At 43.4% G+C, this 16,907-nt stretch overlaps 1 protein-coding gene across 6 annotated transcripts in view; it reads right to left on the minus strand.

Annotated features, from left to right (window-relative positions):
* ULK1 (unc-51 like autophagy activating kinase 1) overlaps positions 1–16,907 on the minus strand; it is a 79,361-nt gene that overhangs the window by 52,088 nt on the left and 10,366 nt on the right. For all 6 annotated transcript variants that reach the window (XM_087913443.1, XM_026716267.2, XM_026716266.2 and 3 more), the window contains 4 exons: positions 9,742–9,774; positions 9,476–9,512; positions 7,301–7,474; positions 6,516–6,589 (listed from right to left, as the gene is read on the minus strand). In XM_087913443.1, coding sequence (XP_087769569.1) covers positions 6,516–6,589; positions 7,301–7,474; positions 9,476–9,512; positions 9,742–9,774 — 318 coding nt within the window. The remainder of the gene's footprint in view (positions 1–6,515; positions 6,590–7,300; positions 7,475–9,475; positions 9,513–9,741; positions 9,775–16,907) is intronic.

Genomic DNA, 16,907 nt, shown 5'->3' on the forward strand with positions numbered 1-16,907 from the left:
TCGCGCGATTTCCCCTTTTGCGTCCTTCTGGCCAGCAAAAACCAACGGGGAAAACCATCGATTTACTCAATGATCTGTGTTACTAACTTAACCGCGGCAATTTACTTAACCATTGTGGCAGGAAGGGTTGCAAAATGAGGCAAAGCGCACTCAGCAACTGTCGCACTCAGCCAGAGAAAATTTCGGGCTCAGTTGTGGTCGTAAGTCAAAGACTATCTGTATCTAAAACCCACTGGTCTTCCCCATCAAGCTTTGTGTTAAAAATATAACACCGGCGAGTATCTCATTCTATTATATCAAGATATTAATAACACACACACACACACACACACAGAGGCAGCATCCGTAGTAGATATGTACAGGAAGGCATTGTATGCTTTGGGTGGAAGTCAGCAACCAACACAAAACGCAACACCCCGAACCCAGCCGAATGCCAAAAAAGAAGAATGACGACATTGTCAGCTTCAGAATGTGGATGGCCCTGCCAACTTCTAGGGTGTGTGTGTGTGTGTGTGTGTGTGTGTGTGTGTGTTTGATTCCAGCCAGTTAACTGAAGGGAAAAGTGTCTTTGTTTGGACCCCTCCCAGATTCGTAAAGGTCAGATTTACCAGGTACACCAGACAGGAAACATGACCAGGTGAGGTAGTTCAACTCTATTGTAAAGCTACATATTAAAAGAACCTTACAAATCAGAAAGTAAAAAAAAATGTCCTGCCATCACCTTTAAAGGTAAAGGTTCCCCTCAAACATAGGTGCTAGTCATTCCTGGCTCTAGAGGGCAGTGCTCATCTCCGTTGCAAAGCCGAAAAACCAGCGCTGTCCGAAAACATCTCCGTGGTCATGTGGCCGGCATGTCTAAATGTCAAAGGTGCACGGAACTCTGTTCCCTTCCCACCAATTTTTCTACTTGCATTTTTTCTACCTATTTTTCTACTTGCATTTTTTATGTGCTTTCAAACTGTTAGGTTGGCAGAAGCCGGGACAAATAACGGGAGCTCACTCCGTGATGCGGCGCTAGGGATTCGAACCGCCAAACTGCCGACCTTTCCGATCGACAAGCTCAGCGTCTTAGCCCCTGAGCCGCTGCTTCCCTTTACAGCTGTACAAACTAGGGAGGGTCCCTTCTGAGTCTCTTTCTCTGTCCATTGTTCAGCTCTGGGCTTTGCAGCCTCTTATCTAGGCAGTATCTCTTCTCTCCATCTTCCATGGTCTTTCATACGTACCATTACCGCTTCCTGCTTTACAGCCTAAGAAACTAGGGAGGGCCGCTTCGGAGTCTCTTTCTCTGCCCCTTGTGTAGCTCTGGGCCATGCCTTCTCTTATCTGAATAGTATCACTTTGCTCCATCTCCCAAGGTCTTCCCCACAACCCATTACAGCCCTCTCCTTTACAGAATGAGAAACTAGGGAGGGTCCCTTCTGAACCTCTTGCCATTATACAGCTCAGGGCTATGCTGTCTCTTATCTGACCCTTCCCTAGGGAGCTTCTCTTCTCCACGTCGCCCAAGGCTTTTCTCACATACCACTACAATATAAGAGCAGTCTCTTGGTGGCAAAGTCTTCGCTTTGCACAAAAAGTTGAAAGTTAGTGTTTCAGACCTTACCCCAAAATCACAGCTGCCTCTGACAACCGCTGCTGCGAGACCAGACCATCCCCGAAGCACGGTTAAAAGGCAAAGGTTCCCCTCGCACATAACACATGCTAGTCATTCTCGGCTCTAGGGGTTGGTACTCATCTCCGTTACAAAGCCGAAGAACCAGCGCTGTCCGAAGACGTCTCCGTGGTCATGTGGCCGGCAGGACTAAACGCCTTTGAAGGCGCCTGGAACGCTGTTCCCTTCCCACCAAAGGGGTCCCTATTTTTCTGCTTGCACTTTTTACGTGCTTTCAAGCTGCTAAGTTGGCAGAAGCTGGGACAAGGAACTGGAGCTCACTCCATTACGCGGCTCAGCCTTCCTTATGGCCCAACGTCACACAGCCATACATTACTCCTGGGAAACCCATCGCTTTGACTAGATGGACCTTCGTTGGCAAGGTGATGTCTCACTATGCCCCGTAAGGCCTCCAAGCATTGTTGGCAGTGGGATTCATGTGTGACTTGCAAAGGCTTTCAGGTATTTTAGGAAGGAAAGTTTAGGAAGGAAAGTATGAGCAGAAGGTAAAATGGAAATGTGGCCACACAGGGATGGAGCTTGGTAGATATCAAAAGGGACAACGGAAGACATACTGGCACGGTGTCCTGTGCCATAGGGGCTTCCCGATTTATCCTCAAGAACCCGGCCAAAACACTTGCCTTGTTGACTTCTTCGTGGTATTGAGATCCTGGTCCAACCTCACTTTTTCCTCTCTTCCTCCTCCCAGGGTGGAAAAAAAAGGGGGCTTCTAATGTCAGGTTCTCTCTCACGTGAGGAAAGTTTCATGTGTGAGTGCAACAGAGGTGGTATTCAGCGGGTTCTGACCAGTTCTGGAGAACCAGTAGCGGAAATTTTGAGTAGTTCACAGAACAGGCAAATGCCCACTCTGACTGGAGATTTTACAGTACCCTTCCCCTGCCACACAGAACCGGTAGTAAAAAAATTTGAATCCCACCACTGGAGCGCAAGATGGCCTCCGCTTGCACGAGAGAAGTTTCATGCGTGAGCGCAAAATGGCTTCTGCTCACGTGTGGGAAGTCACAAATAGACTTCTATGGACCTCACTTCATACTTAAGTGGTCAGTAGAGGGGACATGCATAACTGCACTAATGTGCCTGTCGTCCCTGTTGCTGTATTTTTATTCTCTTATTCTTCTCATTTTTGTTTGACCAATTCAAATAAATAAATAAATAAATGGCCACCGCTCACGTGAGGAAAGTTTCATGCCTGAGCGCAAGATGGCCACCATTCGGACGAGGGAAGTTTCATGTGTGAACGCAAAATGGCCACCGCTCACACAAGATAAGTTTCATACACAAGGGAAGCTTTGCGCAGGCATGCAATGGCCCAATTCCGAACCAGCGGCAGCCCGGTAGTGGGTCATGGCCTGGCAGTTGGGGACCCTTGCACTGAAGTATCTTCAACAGATGACCATCCAGTCTCTGTTGGGAGACCTGAAGGCCAACTCCCCGCTTCATGTGGCAGCCTGTTCCACTGGTTCAGAGCACCCATCAAGTTAATTCTGATGTCTACCTTGAACTTAGCATTTGTAGTTTGAACCCACCAGTTCGGTTCCTCCCCTCCAGAGCAACGAATCCAGTCTCTTTTTATGACATCCCTTGAGGTTTCAAAATGGGTGGTGCATCTCCCTGCCATTATCTATTCCACAGATTAAACATGCTGAGATCCTTGAAGGACTCCTTCAAGTTTCCACAGGACTAGAAGACTTCCAAGGTCCCTTCCAACTCCATTATTCTATTCTATTCTGTTCTGTTCTGTTCTGTTCTGTTCTGTTCCTATCTCTATTCTGTCTGTTCTATTCTATACCATTCTCTCTTCTCTTCTCCTCTCCTCTGCTATTCTCCTATATTCTACACTAAAGTACTGTTCTATTCTGTTCGGTTCTACCCTATTCCACTCTCTTCTCTTCTCTCTTCTCTTCTTTTATTCCTCTTTTCTTCTCTTCTCTCTTGTAATGTACTGCAATTCTATTCTATCTGTTCTATTCTACACCATTCTTTCTTCTCTCCTCTCCTATTCTTCTATTCTACTCTAATGTACTGTTGTTCTATTCTGTTCTGTTCTGTTCTACTCTACTCCATTATCTCTTCTTTTCTTTCTCTCTTCTCTTCTCTTCTCTTCTCTTCTCTTCTCTTCTCTTCTCCTCTCCTCTCTTCTCTTTTATTCTCTCTTCTCTCCTTCTATTCTAATGTGCTGTTCTATTCTACTCTATTCTATTCTACTTTATTCTACATCTCTTATCTTGGTAGATGCTAAACAGCCCCAAGAGCCTTGAACTAGTTCAACAAACGTGGTTGACTGCTCGAGGGATACTGGACGGATCTGTCCACTCGACTGCGTTTTCCATAACCAACTCTTCTCTTTGCACATTGGAGAAAGTTGTCCAACCAGGTTGGCATCATCAATCTTCTTAATGAATCAAGATGGCTGGAGGGATGTTATTTGCCTCCAGTCTGAATCACACACTCCACTCATTTCTTGCATCTGTTTCCTCTTTCTTGCTGGGTGACTCCTGCTGTGAAGAACCCGTGTTCTGGCTGACGAACAACAGACTCTCTGTTGTTGTTAGTTACAAAGTTGTGTCTGACCCATCGCGACTCCATGGACCACGTTCCTCCAGGCCTTCCTGTCCTCTACCATCCTCCAGAGTCCATTGAAGTTCACGCCGACTGCTTCAGTGACTCCCTCCAGCCACCTCCTTCTTCTTCTATTGCCCTCAATCGTTCCCAGCATTACGGCTCTTCTCCAGCGAGTCCTTCCTTCCTTCTCATGAGGTGGCCAAAGTCTTTCAGTTTCACCTTCAGGATCTGGCCTTCTAAAGAGCACTCAGGGTTGATCTCCTCCAGGACTGACCGGTTGGATTGCCTTGCCATCCAAGGGACTCACTGTCACTGTTGCGATCAGGTTTGTTGTTGTCAATGCTGCCTACCAGATTCCTACAAGGGAGACCCACAGGGAGGCTGGCAGGAAGTCAGAAATACCTCTGGCTCACTTGGTCCTTAGCGAATACAAAACTCCTCCATCCCACACGAAATGAATATACATCCCACCCTCCCCCACAATTTAAGAGCCCCAAGAAGATCTCTTTTACAACTTAGTGGCACAACCAGATCAATTAACTCTCTTATCTACATTTTTGCTGAACGAACGGCGGTCAGTTGAGGATTATCTGCATTGTAAACATGCAGAGAATCATAGAACGTAAACTGCGAAGGGGGATCTTTGGGGGTCATCTATTCCAACCCCACCTCACCCCTGCCCAGAGCAAGAATCACAAAATGGAACCTGTGGAAGGGACCTTCGAGATCATCCAGTTCACTTTCCAACATGGAGCAGAATCCAGAATTCATAGAGGAGTCCAAACAAAAGCTTTGAAGAGTGTCTGTTGTTTCAATCGTTGCAATGCCATCCAGGAATATTAACTTTTAAATAAATTAGAATAGAATAACAGAGTTGGAAAGGACCTTGGAGGTCTTCTAGTCCAACCCCCTGCTTAGGCAGGAAATCCTATACCATTTCAGACAAACTTTTTTAAAAAAAAACTTCCAGTGTTGGAGCATCCACAACTTCTGGAAGCAAGTTGTCCCACTGATTAATTGTTCTCACTGTCAAGAAATTCCTCCTGAGTTCTAGGTTGCTTCTCTCCTTGATTAGTTTCCATCCGTTGCTTCTTGTGCTGCCCTCAAGTGCTTTGGAGAATAGCTTGACTCCCTTTTCTTTGGGGCAGCCCCTCAAACACAATAACAGAGCAAAGGACATGATAGCAAAACCAAGGGAGCCCACTCACAGACTTTAATCAAGGAACTGCTGATCCAGTTCTACAGAGAAATTATGGAGTCTGTCATCTGCACCTCTATAACTGTCTGGTTTGGTTCTGCAACCCAACAAGACAGAGGCAGACTTCAAAGAGTGATTAGGACTGCAGAAAAAAACAATTACTACCAACCTGCCTTCCATGGAGGACCTGTATCCTGCACGAGTCAAAAAGAGGGCTGTGAAAATATTTACAGACCCCTCACATCCCAGACATAAATTGCTTCGCAACTCCTTCCCTCAAAACAACGCTAAAGAGAACACCAGAACAACTGGACACAAGAACAGTTTTTCCCTGAACGCCATCACTCTGCTAAACAAATAATTCCCTCAACACTGTCCAACTATTTACTAAGTCTGCATTCCTATTACTATTAATCCTCCCATCCTTTCATCCATCTCCTCCCACTTATGACTGCATGACTGTAACCTTGTTGCTTGTATCCTTAATGATTTATATGGATTGTTTCCTAGTATGATTTGATGGCTTATTGTACCCTATGACTATTATTGTGTTGCACCTTATGATTCTTGACTTTGGACGAATGTATCTTTTCTTTTATGTACACCGAGAGCATTTGCACCAAGACAAATTCCTTGTGTGTCCAATCACACTTGGCCAATCAAGAATTCTATTCTATTCTATTCTATTCTATTCTATTCTATTCTATTCTATTCTATTCTATTCTATTCTATTCTATTTCAATTCAATTCTATTCTTGACTCTTGATGAATGTATCTTTTCTTTTATGTACACCGAGAGCATTTGCACCAAGACAAATTCCTTGTGTGTCCAATCACACTTGGCCAATAAAAGAATTATATTCAATTCTATTCCTTTCCCAGGAGAAATGACAGCTGGCCTCATCGAACACCGCTAAACGTGGAAAAGTTGTTGTCCTCATCCCATCGCTGCACACTTTAGTGTGGTGTCTTTTTTTTGATAGAAAAAAAATAGAATAGAAACAGCAGCAATTTGTTTCTTGTTTTCAACTCTAAAACCGAGTTGGGAAAAAGAAAATGCAGATAAACTAAGCTGTCCCTTACCATGTACATGGGAGAACCGCATAGCGTCGCCGCCATCATATTGTTCTGTAGGTACCGTGCAAATCCAAAATCAGCTACACGGAGAAGCAATGAGGGGAAAAGGGAGAAAGACGGGGGGAAATTACAATTGGCTTTGGCAAAAACCATTAAATATGAAAAACTGTTTTTCTCCTCCCTTCCCATTCATGCTTCCTTTTTTTACTATCTTTTTTTAATTGATAAAAACAGTAACAAGCGTAACAGATTTTTTTTTTAAAAAGGATTATTGTGATAAGGAAAAGCTGGGAGATCAGCCTGGACCCAAATTAACAAACTGGTATTTTTCCATTGGGGATGGTTAAGCCCAAATCATACTTCCTAAAGATTAAAATCCGCTGAAATCAAGGGATTTGTCACTATCACCTCATAAAAACACAAAGTGGACTAGAATCTTAGTTCAAATTGTAAACAATCTCTCTCTCTTTCCATCTCTCTCTCTCTCTTTCTCTTTGTCTCTCTCTCTCATTCTCTTTCCACCTGTCCTTTTCTGACTCTCTCCATCTCTTTCTCTCTCTTGTTCTCTCTTTCTCTCGTTCTCTTTCCATCTCTTTCTCTCTTTCTGTCTCTCTCTCTCTGTCTCTTTTTCCATCTCACTCTTTCCATCTCACTCTTTCCATCTCACTCTTTCCATCTCTCTATCACTCTTTCCATCTCTCTCTCCGTCCCCCTCCATCTCTCTTTCTGTATCTCTCTCTCTCTCTCTCTCTCCTTTCATAGCGTCTTTCGTCCTTTCATTTCCTACTTACCAATCTTGATCCGGATGTTATTCGGGTTTGACTTCTTGCCGCCTGTGAAGGAAAGCAGAATATTCTGGGGCTTGAGATCCCTGTGAATGATGCCTTTGCTGTGCAAAACCCTCATGGCACCTGCAATTTGCTGGAAAAAGAGACGGATCGTGTCTTCGCTGAGCGTCCTCATACCTGTTAAAAGGAAAAGAAGGGGAAAACAGCAGTGAAATTTGCAGGTTATTATTGATTATTGCCAAACAGATTTTACCGCCAAAGGTTTTACACCTGGGCAGGAAAAACCAAAAGGTATGAATACAGCTTAGGTGAAACCTGGCTCAGAAACAGTAACTGTGAGAGGGACCTTGAAGTGGACGATCCCTTAAACACGAGCCAGCCATGTGCGGCGGCAGCCCAAAAAGCGAATACAATCCTTGGTTGTATAAGCAAGCGGCACAGAAATTAAAGAAGAAACGCAGAGGCCTTTTGGAAAAGCATTGGAACATTTTTCCAGCCTCCCTTTAAAATATTCTGAACCACAATCCGTTTTTGCTCATAATTTGCTGCTATACAGTACGATTATTGATGCACTAATTTGCGCTTTCTCTCTGTCTCATTTTTTTTGTGAATGCAGAAGCACCAATCATTGTTATATCTTGGTTTCCTAGGCCACAATTAGTAACCATGTTGGAGCCAAGGCACTCTCAGTCAAATACTGCTTAAAAACTAGGGCTAGATTTTGAAACTGGAACGACAGAGGAAAAGGTGGATAGAAAGACAGACAGACACAAGCTCACACGCTCAAAAGCTACAAGGGTTGTGGGTGGGAGAAGTGGCTCCCATCGCGAGTGATCCGGGCCAATGATTTCACAGTGAAAATTCAATTTGTGTCAAGTGGCTTTGTAAAACCTTAGTAAGGTCACACATCTGGAACACTGCATCCAGTTTTGATCACCACATTATTAAAAGGATGTTGAGACTTTGGAAAAAGTACAAACAAGAGCAACTAAGATGATTAGGGGACTGGAGGCTAAAACATACAAAGAACGGTTGCAGAATTGGGTATGTCTAGTTGGATGAAAAGAAGGACTAGGGGAGACATGAGAGCAGTCTTCCAATATCTCAGAGGCTGCCACAAAGAAGAGGGGGTCAAGCTCTTCTCCAAACCACCTAAGGGGAGGACAAGAAACGATGGATGGAAGCTAATCAAAGAGAGAAGCAACCTGGAATTAAGGAGACTCTTAACAGTGAGGACATATAACCGGTGGAACAGCTTGCCACCAGAAATCATAGGTGCTCCATCACTGGAAGTTTTTAAGAAGAGACTGCACAGCCATTTGTCTGAAATGATTCTGCCTCTGCCTACCAGCATCCATTGGTAGTCATCTGGCTAGCGTCCTGTCAGTGTGTGAGAGTGGAAGCTGTTTGGAAAGTGAAACAGTATTTGCTGTGTAAGCAAGAAGGAGACAGCAAGGAGCCTGGGCGTGGCTTAGCTAAACTGTTCTGTACTGAAGCTGATTGGTGTTGCGAAACTAAAACTGAGACTCCTCTCCTCTGCTTGTGTTTTGCACTTGGAAGAGATTTCTTTTCAGATGGGGAAGGGGAGTACAACTCCTTAGCATCAGAGCGTGTTAATAATAATACTATACGAAATATTAATGCTCTGATGGTCATTTTGAAAAATCCTTTCTTAGTGAGCCCCTAGAAGCCAAGAGGAACATAGGTGCCAAATTTCAAGTTTGTAGGCTTTACAGTTCTGGAGATTTTGTGATGATGCGTGAGGAGTATTTCACTTTTATATATATATAAAGAAGATAGATATATATATAAAGAAGGGGGAAAACCCTACAAAATTTAACGATTTACTAAAGGAACCAAACAACTTCTATAAACTAAAACTGTCAATAAAAATTTTGCTAGCCTTTGAGACCACCTATACTTCGACTGTTTAGTCTGGATGAAAATAGGCCCTGTTGGCATTAATTATACCTGTAATTAAAAAGGAAAAAGCAGCAACAACAAAATAATTAGAAGTCCAGAACAAACTTGCTAGTGGAATACCATTTGGATATCCCTATCAAATTGCATGGATAAAACTCATTTGACAAGGGATTTCGTGCCCGATATTATTTTCTTTTTTCCTAATATTGACGGCAATATTACAGAATAATCAGACGGCATTCTTAGAATACATACTGTGCAAATAATCAGCCAAATCTCCACCGTTGCAGTACTAAAGAGAAGAGAAGAAACAGAAACAAGAATTCATCAAGTAAGCCAAGTTATTAAACATTCAGGTCAATAAAAATAAAATAACAACTAGCACTTCTGCAGTTCGGGATGAAAACTGCATACAATGTTAATAAATAAATAAAACCATGCATGAATTCTTTAAAAGAAGGGGAAAATTAAAACCCATCTTAGAACATAACGCTTGGGGAGATCATCTTAGAATTGCTCACCTCCATCACCAAATAAACGGAGTTTGCCATCTCCTAAAAACCAAAACAAAGCCATTATTATTCCACGTCGCCGTTTGGAATTTGAACGATTCAAAGTAGGAAGGAAAAATATAATGTCAAATAAACAAACATTTGAATTGGACGTGCCCAGACTTGACACGCCTGCCTCGCTCACCGTGGGAGAAAAATCAACAGAACTTTTCAAATTTCTCCTCCAGCTTTGCAGGCAAGGGAAACAGAGAGAGCTTCTCCAAGTTGACCCAGAATGAAGGAAAAATCGGCTGGTTTTGTGAGTTTTTTGTTTTTTTTTAATGGTGGGGAGGACAAATTTGGGTAAAGCTTCAGGATTTATTTCTTTAGGACTTGTGTTTGCAGGAAAGATGGATGATAAGACCTCTTGTGGTACTCTCTAGTCGACAATACACACAAAACTTCACTATTTGCTAAAAATCCCAAAGGTGCATTTTTTTTTTCAGGAGGCAATTGGACTTTTTTGGTTTTGCCTTTGAAGACATTTTGCTTCTCATCCAAGAAGCTTCTTCAGTTCTGACTGGATGGTGGGGAATGAAAAGATTTATATTCCTTGCAGACAGCTGGTCATTTGCATCATTTTAAAGAGTCCATTGAGGCCACTTGGGAAGTTTATCTGTGTCCTCAGGGTTACCTGAGTGGTGTTCCTGGTTCCTGTAGTTTGCATTTTTTCCCCTCTGGAAATCTATTCTTACTCTCACACCTTTCAAAGTGGGTGTTTGTCCCAAATTGTGTAGCTAAAAGTTTCGCTTCTCATCCAAGGAGTTCTTCAGCTTCCATTCCCCACTATCCCATCAAGAGATGGAGAAGCTTCTTGAATGAGAAGCGAAATGTCTTCAAAAGAAAAAAAATAAGAAAGTCCAGTTGTCTCTTGAAAAAGCAACTTTGCCACAACCATGACCTGGATAACTGATAATCTCTACAGACTTTTATTTGTTAAGAACTTCCCTGAAATTGTCTTGTTTGGAGAAGAAAAATGTTTTCTTCCATTTAAATATCTACAAAGTGCCAGGACAAAGATGCAGAAGGATTTGTTGCTTTCCATGGTTTGATACGTCCAAGAATTTACACAACAGACAATAGATTCTTTTCAAGTTCTCAGATCTTACAAAGCCATGATAGATAGGAAGAGAGGAGTCCTACATTAAGCCTTCCTGGAGATATTTTCAGGACCTGTCTCTTACAAGAAAAATTTGCAAATGAAATGTGCAATTACATGGACCTGATTTGTCCTATGCCTGATGCATCTGGATTGTTGAATAAACCTTAACAAGCGGAGGCCAACACAACCTACTCAACACGCCAAAGCGGACATGTGAATCCAGTTAGGATTCTCCACGTTGGGTGTTCAGAGCAAGGAGAATCCATCAGCTTTTCATTGGGCTTAATAAAAAAAAGGCTGAATTATTGTCTACCACAGAGGATGGACTATGAGAAGCAGATGTTTTGGGAAAATGTAAAGCAGAAAACTTAAGAAGAACCAAGATGGATCCAATGTCTGCGGAGAACTGAGTCCCGTTCTGAATTCAGAGCGTCGTTATTGTGAGTGCTCACACAAAATGGCTGTTGGGGGATGGGTTGAGAAACAAAATGGCTTCCCGCTCCCCCACAGTCTATTCTACAACATGTGTTCCTAGAAAGCAAGCTGTGGAGAACTCTTCCCCATGCTAATCTTTGTCTTTGAATGCTCTGCATCAATCCAGCATCTGGCCTTTCTTTTCCTCTAAATTAGAGAGAGGAACATTGAATTGTTCAATTACTAATACACAACCTTTGCCAGACCAATTCTGAAATACAGCTTGTCCGCCTGGACAATCTGGAACTGCGCCGCCTGCGGTCCGATCTAAGCATAGTTCCCAAAACTGTCTGCTACTGTCTGCTACGCCAGTCAACGCCTCCTTCAGCTTCAACCACAATAAGACGCGGGCAAACAATCAATATAAACTCAAGGGAAACTGCTTCAAACTCCATTGCAGAAAATACGACTTCAGCCACGGAGTGGTCAACGCCTGGAAGGCGCTACCCAACTCCATGGTTACAAACTCAACCCCCGCCCACAGCTTCAACCTCAAACTGCCTACCGTGGACCTCACCCCATTCCTAAGAGGTACTTAAAGGGGGCGTGCATAAGCGCAACAGCCTGCCTACCGTTCCTGTCTTACTGTCCCCATTTATCTGTATTTACTCCCTTGGTTCTTGTTTATGTTCAAACTTATACTTGTTATCTTGTACATGTTTGACAAAGAAACAAACAAACAAATAAATAAATTTACAAAGAAGGATTTTTGAAATTACAGTATTTTAATTGGCAGTGGGACAGTTCTCCTTTTTCATTAGTCCATTTGAATCCCACCACTGCAAAGAAGAGAGGAACAAACGGAAGGAATCAGAGGTGGTTCTCAGCTGGTTCTGACCAGTTCTGGAGAATCAGTAGCAGAAATTTTGAGTAGTTCAGACAACCGGCCAATAACACCTCTGACCGGCCCTGCCCTCATCTCTTCTCTGCCTCCCATTGAGTCCCAGCTGATCGGCTGGGTCTCCTTTGGTTGCCCTGCACAGGAGAACGGAGCTGGAAAGCAGGTCAGTAGAGTGAGGAGGGAATGGGGATTTTGCAGTATCCTTCCTCTGCCCACCAAACCATATCCACCAAGCTACGCCCACAGGATCAGTAGTAAAAAATTGAATCCCACCACTGTTTCAACAGTCGCTAAACGAACTGTTCTAAGTCGAGGACTACCAGGAGTTGCCTACAGCCATTGCTGCTCTGGATGAGGAAGAGGAGAGGGCACCCATGTTTTTAAGTGCCAGAATAATCACATGTCCCAGCACAAACGTTCATTTAAAAACTCCTTCCTGGTTATTCACGTTTGGGCTATGAATCTGCAGGAATTCAGCCTTCACAAGGCCACGTAATCCAGTAAGCACTCCCTGGTCCTCCCACTTTGCTGTCCTCAAAATGCTGCCTTTGCATGCAAGGCTTCGGTTTTACAAACCGTCCCAGCGTTGTGCAACCCAGCCCCCAAACATGAGAGGTGGGCCTGCAGGGCACAAAGCCACAAACGGTTCGATGGCAATGGAACCAGCTTTCGTGTGCCGAAGTTGAGCGTAGCCATCAAATCTGACTCTGCCAAAGTGCAGACCTTCATGTGATGGTAACAAAACGTTTGCCATTTTTCCTTCCTGTTCTATAATATGAAATGCTGCACCCTCAGAATTTAGGTCCACTCGACCCCAAGCTCCAAACAAACCATCTTCTAATAATTATCTGAAGCATTGCTTTCCAGATTCCGGGTCCAAGCAAGACACCAAGCTACAATCAAACCACCTTCTGGCATTCATCTCAAACTCTTCTCCCCAGATTCTAGGTCCATGGAAGACACCAAGCTACAACCAAACCACCTTCTGGCATTCATCTGAAAATCTTCTCTCCAGATTACACAAGACACCTTGCTCCAACTCAACCACACCCGAGACTAATGCAAGGTGTAAAGCCAGCAGGCATTAATTCGCCCAGCCTATAACCGGTAATATTTTTGCTGACCAAGCGGGTCCACTTGGGCTCCAACGACAAACAACAATCACTCAACTTGTTTTCCTACTGAAGGACTTACAAACTCTAGACCGTCTATCATTGCATCCATCCAAATTCCTAGTTGCCTGGATCAGGAGCTGGGAACCAGCAAACAGGAAGCTTTCTTTAATTAAAAAAAAAATGCAAGCAAACTAGAAGCAATTTGGCTATTCCTTAAGGCCAGGTTTAGGCAGCCAGCGAAGGGGCCAATGGAATAAATCAATAACAACAGGAAAAAGGCAAGTAGAGGCAAGGATCTATGCTAATCTTGCCCAGCCAGGCCCCGATCTTCAAACATATATTGGTACAGCAGTTGCCTGGAGGCCAGCTACAATCTCTCACTTCAAAAGCAATCTCCTGTATTTAAATGGTATGAAAAGAAGTCATAACATTATTCCCTTCCTTCCTCGTCCATTTCCTTCCTTCCCTTCTCCCTTCCCCTCCCCTCAACCTCTTCCTCCCTCTTCTTTCCTTCCTCCCCTCTTCCCTTCCTTTCCCTCCCTCCTCGCCTTTCCTTCCTTCCTTCCCTCCCTTGTTCACTCTTTATTCCTTTGTTCCTTCCACCCTTTTGCTCCTCCCTCCCTCTCCTTCTTTCCTCCCCTTCCTTCTCCCTTCCCTCCCCCTTTTCCTTCCTCCCCTTCCCTTCTCTTCCTCCCTCCCTCACCTTCTTTTCCCTCCCTCTCTTCTCCCTCCCTCCCTCTTCCTTCCTTCTTTCCCTCCCTTGCCTCTCCTTCATTCCTTCTTTCCTTCCACCCTCCCTCCCTTCTCCTCCCTCCCTCTCTCCTTCCTGACCGCCTTTCCTCTTTCTCTCCTTCCTTTCCTCTTTTAGCATAAATAGTTCTATTCAAAGAAAAAAAAGAAAAAAAAACAGCAAAATTGAATTTCGCTAAGAATATACTCCCTCCCAGAGTCATTTTTTTAATATATACAGTCAGGAAGAAGACAGTCCAAAATAATTTTCTAAGAGAAGCAAAGCAAAGAACAGTATTTTTAGAACAGTGTCTGGGTGACCTTCGTTTGCTGAGAAAAACAGACTGGACGTGCCAAGAAAACTTCACAAAACTTGTGTGTCATGGATTAGTCAACTGCCTAATTAAGTGTCCAAGGTGCAACATACATTAAGCTGAATAGAACTCAACATCCTATATACTGGAATGATAAAAATCTCTTCACCAGCTTATCAGATTTGCTCTGGTTGTCTGCTGATTGGGACTGGAACCAGGTGGTAAGAAGAAAGGAACTGGGTTCCAAACCAACCAAAAAAAAGCCGTTCTTTCGCTTCACCTTTTCCTTACGGTGGAGTGTGCAACGGAGGGACATGAGCCAAAAAAAAATTGGCAACCTTCCCTGGGAGGAATTCTGGGAGTTGAAGTCCACCCATCACAAAGCTAACCAGATTAGGAAACACTTCTCTAAGTTACATGGGGCAGAATCAAACACAACAAGTCACATAATAAGCTCAACCATCAATCACGGTTTACCACCCTATATACCACACTATAAAAAAAGACGTCGAGACTCTAGAAAGAATGCAGAGAAGAGCAACCAGGAGGATTAGGGGATTGGAGGCTAAAACATACGAAGAACGGTTGCAGGAACTGGACCTGGCTAGTCTAGGGAAGAGAAAGGACTAGGGGAGACAGGAGAGCGGTCTTCCAATATCTGAGGGGCTGCCACAGAGAGGAGGAGGGGGCCAAGCTGTTTTCCAAGGCACCCGAAAGCCAGACAAGGAACGATGGATGGAAACTGAACAAGGAGAGATTCAACCTGGAAATAAGGAGTAACTTTCTGACAGGGAAAGCAATCAACCCACGGAACAGAAGTTGCCTTCAGAAGTTGTGGGAGCTTCATCCCTGGAGGCTTTCAAGAAGAGACTGAACTGTCATCCCTCAGAAATGGTGTAGGGTCTCCTGCTTGGGCAGGGGGTTGGACTAGATGACCTACAAAGTCCCCTCCAACTCTGTTCATCTGTAAGAAACCCCTAAACCATTATTACATCATCCAGTATGATTTACAATGGATTTGGAGCCAAAGAACTGAATTTCGACCTACGACGTTAACCCGCATCTTTTATCAACATCATTGGATTTTTAGGTCAGACCGATTCTCCATTCCAGATTCCGGACTGGCTTTTCTTGTTTTTGAAAAGTTTCGGGCTTGAAACTTTCATCCTGAGAGCAAACGCCCACCTGCCCTTCACCGCTTGGGCCCTGCTTCAAGATGCAAGAGCTGATCAGATCCTATTCAGTCAAGCTCAAAAGCCACTTTGGAAGAAAGGAATGCAGGGAGTCCTTGACCTACGACCACAATGGATCCCCAAATTTCTGTTGTTAAGCCAGAGAGAAGTGAGCTTTGCCTCGTTTTACAACCTTTCTTGCAAATCGCTTCTGTTGTTCAGTTAGCAACACGGTTGTTAGGTCAATCCAGCTTCCTCGTTGCCTTTGTTTGTCAAAAGGTCGCAAAAGAGGATCACATGAACCTGGGACAAAGCCAATTGTCATAAATGTGTCAGTTGCCAAGCGTCCATCCAAATTTTGTCCACATAAACACGGGGGATGTTGCGATGGTCAGAAATGTGAAAAACGGTCGTAAGTCACTTTTTTCCAGCACCGTTGAAACTTCTAACGGTCACTAAATGAACTGCTATATCAGTCGAGGACTATCTGTATTTCCAAAATAGGAATTATGTGAGTAAAGTCAAGATCCACCTTACTCTTCAAGAAACTCCAGGCCACGGCTCAATTGTTCTTGAGGAAATAGTAAATGAAGTCACCCTCCAGGCCCTATGAATAATGGCTGCTGTCAATTTTGTGGCTCGTGTGACTCCGATGCACCCTCAGGTGTCGAGAGCTTAGGAAAAGACGGGGCAAAGGAATGATGGATGAGTCAGCAAATCGTCACTACTTTTTTTTTTTTTTTTTTTTTAAGAATAACAAAACGGCTCCACCCACCTGCCTACCTGCCTGGCTAAATCATGACCTCGTGCCACCCGCGTGGGGCGATTTTGATTTGAGGATCCTAACACCTGGAGATTTCGCAATCTTTCTAGAAATAGAATAGAATAGGAATAGGAATATAGGGAATGAAAATGGAATGGAATGGAATGGAATAGGATGACAATAGCATAGCATAGCATAGCATAGCATAGCATAGCATAGAATAGAATAGAATAGAATAGAATAGAATAGAATAATAGGATGACAATAGAATAGAATAATAGGATATAGAATCGAATATAGAATATAGAATAGAATAATAGGATATAGAATCAAATATAGCATAGAATATAAATAGAGAATAGAATATAGAATAAAATAATAGGATATAGAATCGAACAATAGGATATTGAATTGAATATGGAATATGGAATAGAATAGAATGGAATGGAATGGAATGGAATGGTAGGACAGGATAGAATATAGAATAGAATAGAATGGTAGGATAGGATAGGATAGGATAGGACAGGACAGGACAGGACAGGACAGGACAAGATAGAATATAGAATAGAATAGAATAGAATAGAATAGAATAGAATAGAATAGAATAGAATAGAATAGAATAGAAT

The sequence above is a fragment of the Pseudonaja textilis genome, chromosome 15, assembly GCF_049901715.1.
Source record: "Pseudonaja textilis isolate UNSWEBS1 chromosome 15, rPseTex1.2, whole genome shotgun sequence".
NCBI classification, from domain to species: Eukaryota; Metazoa; Chordata; class Lepidosauria; order Squamata; family Elapidae; genus Pseudonaja; species Pseudonaja textilis.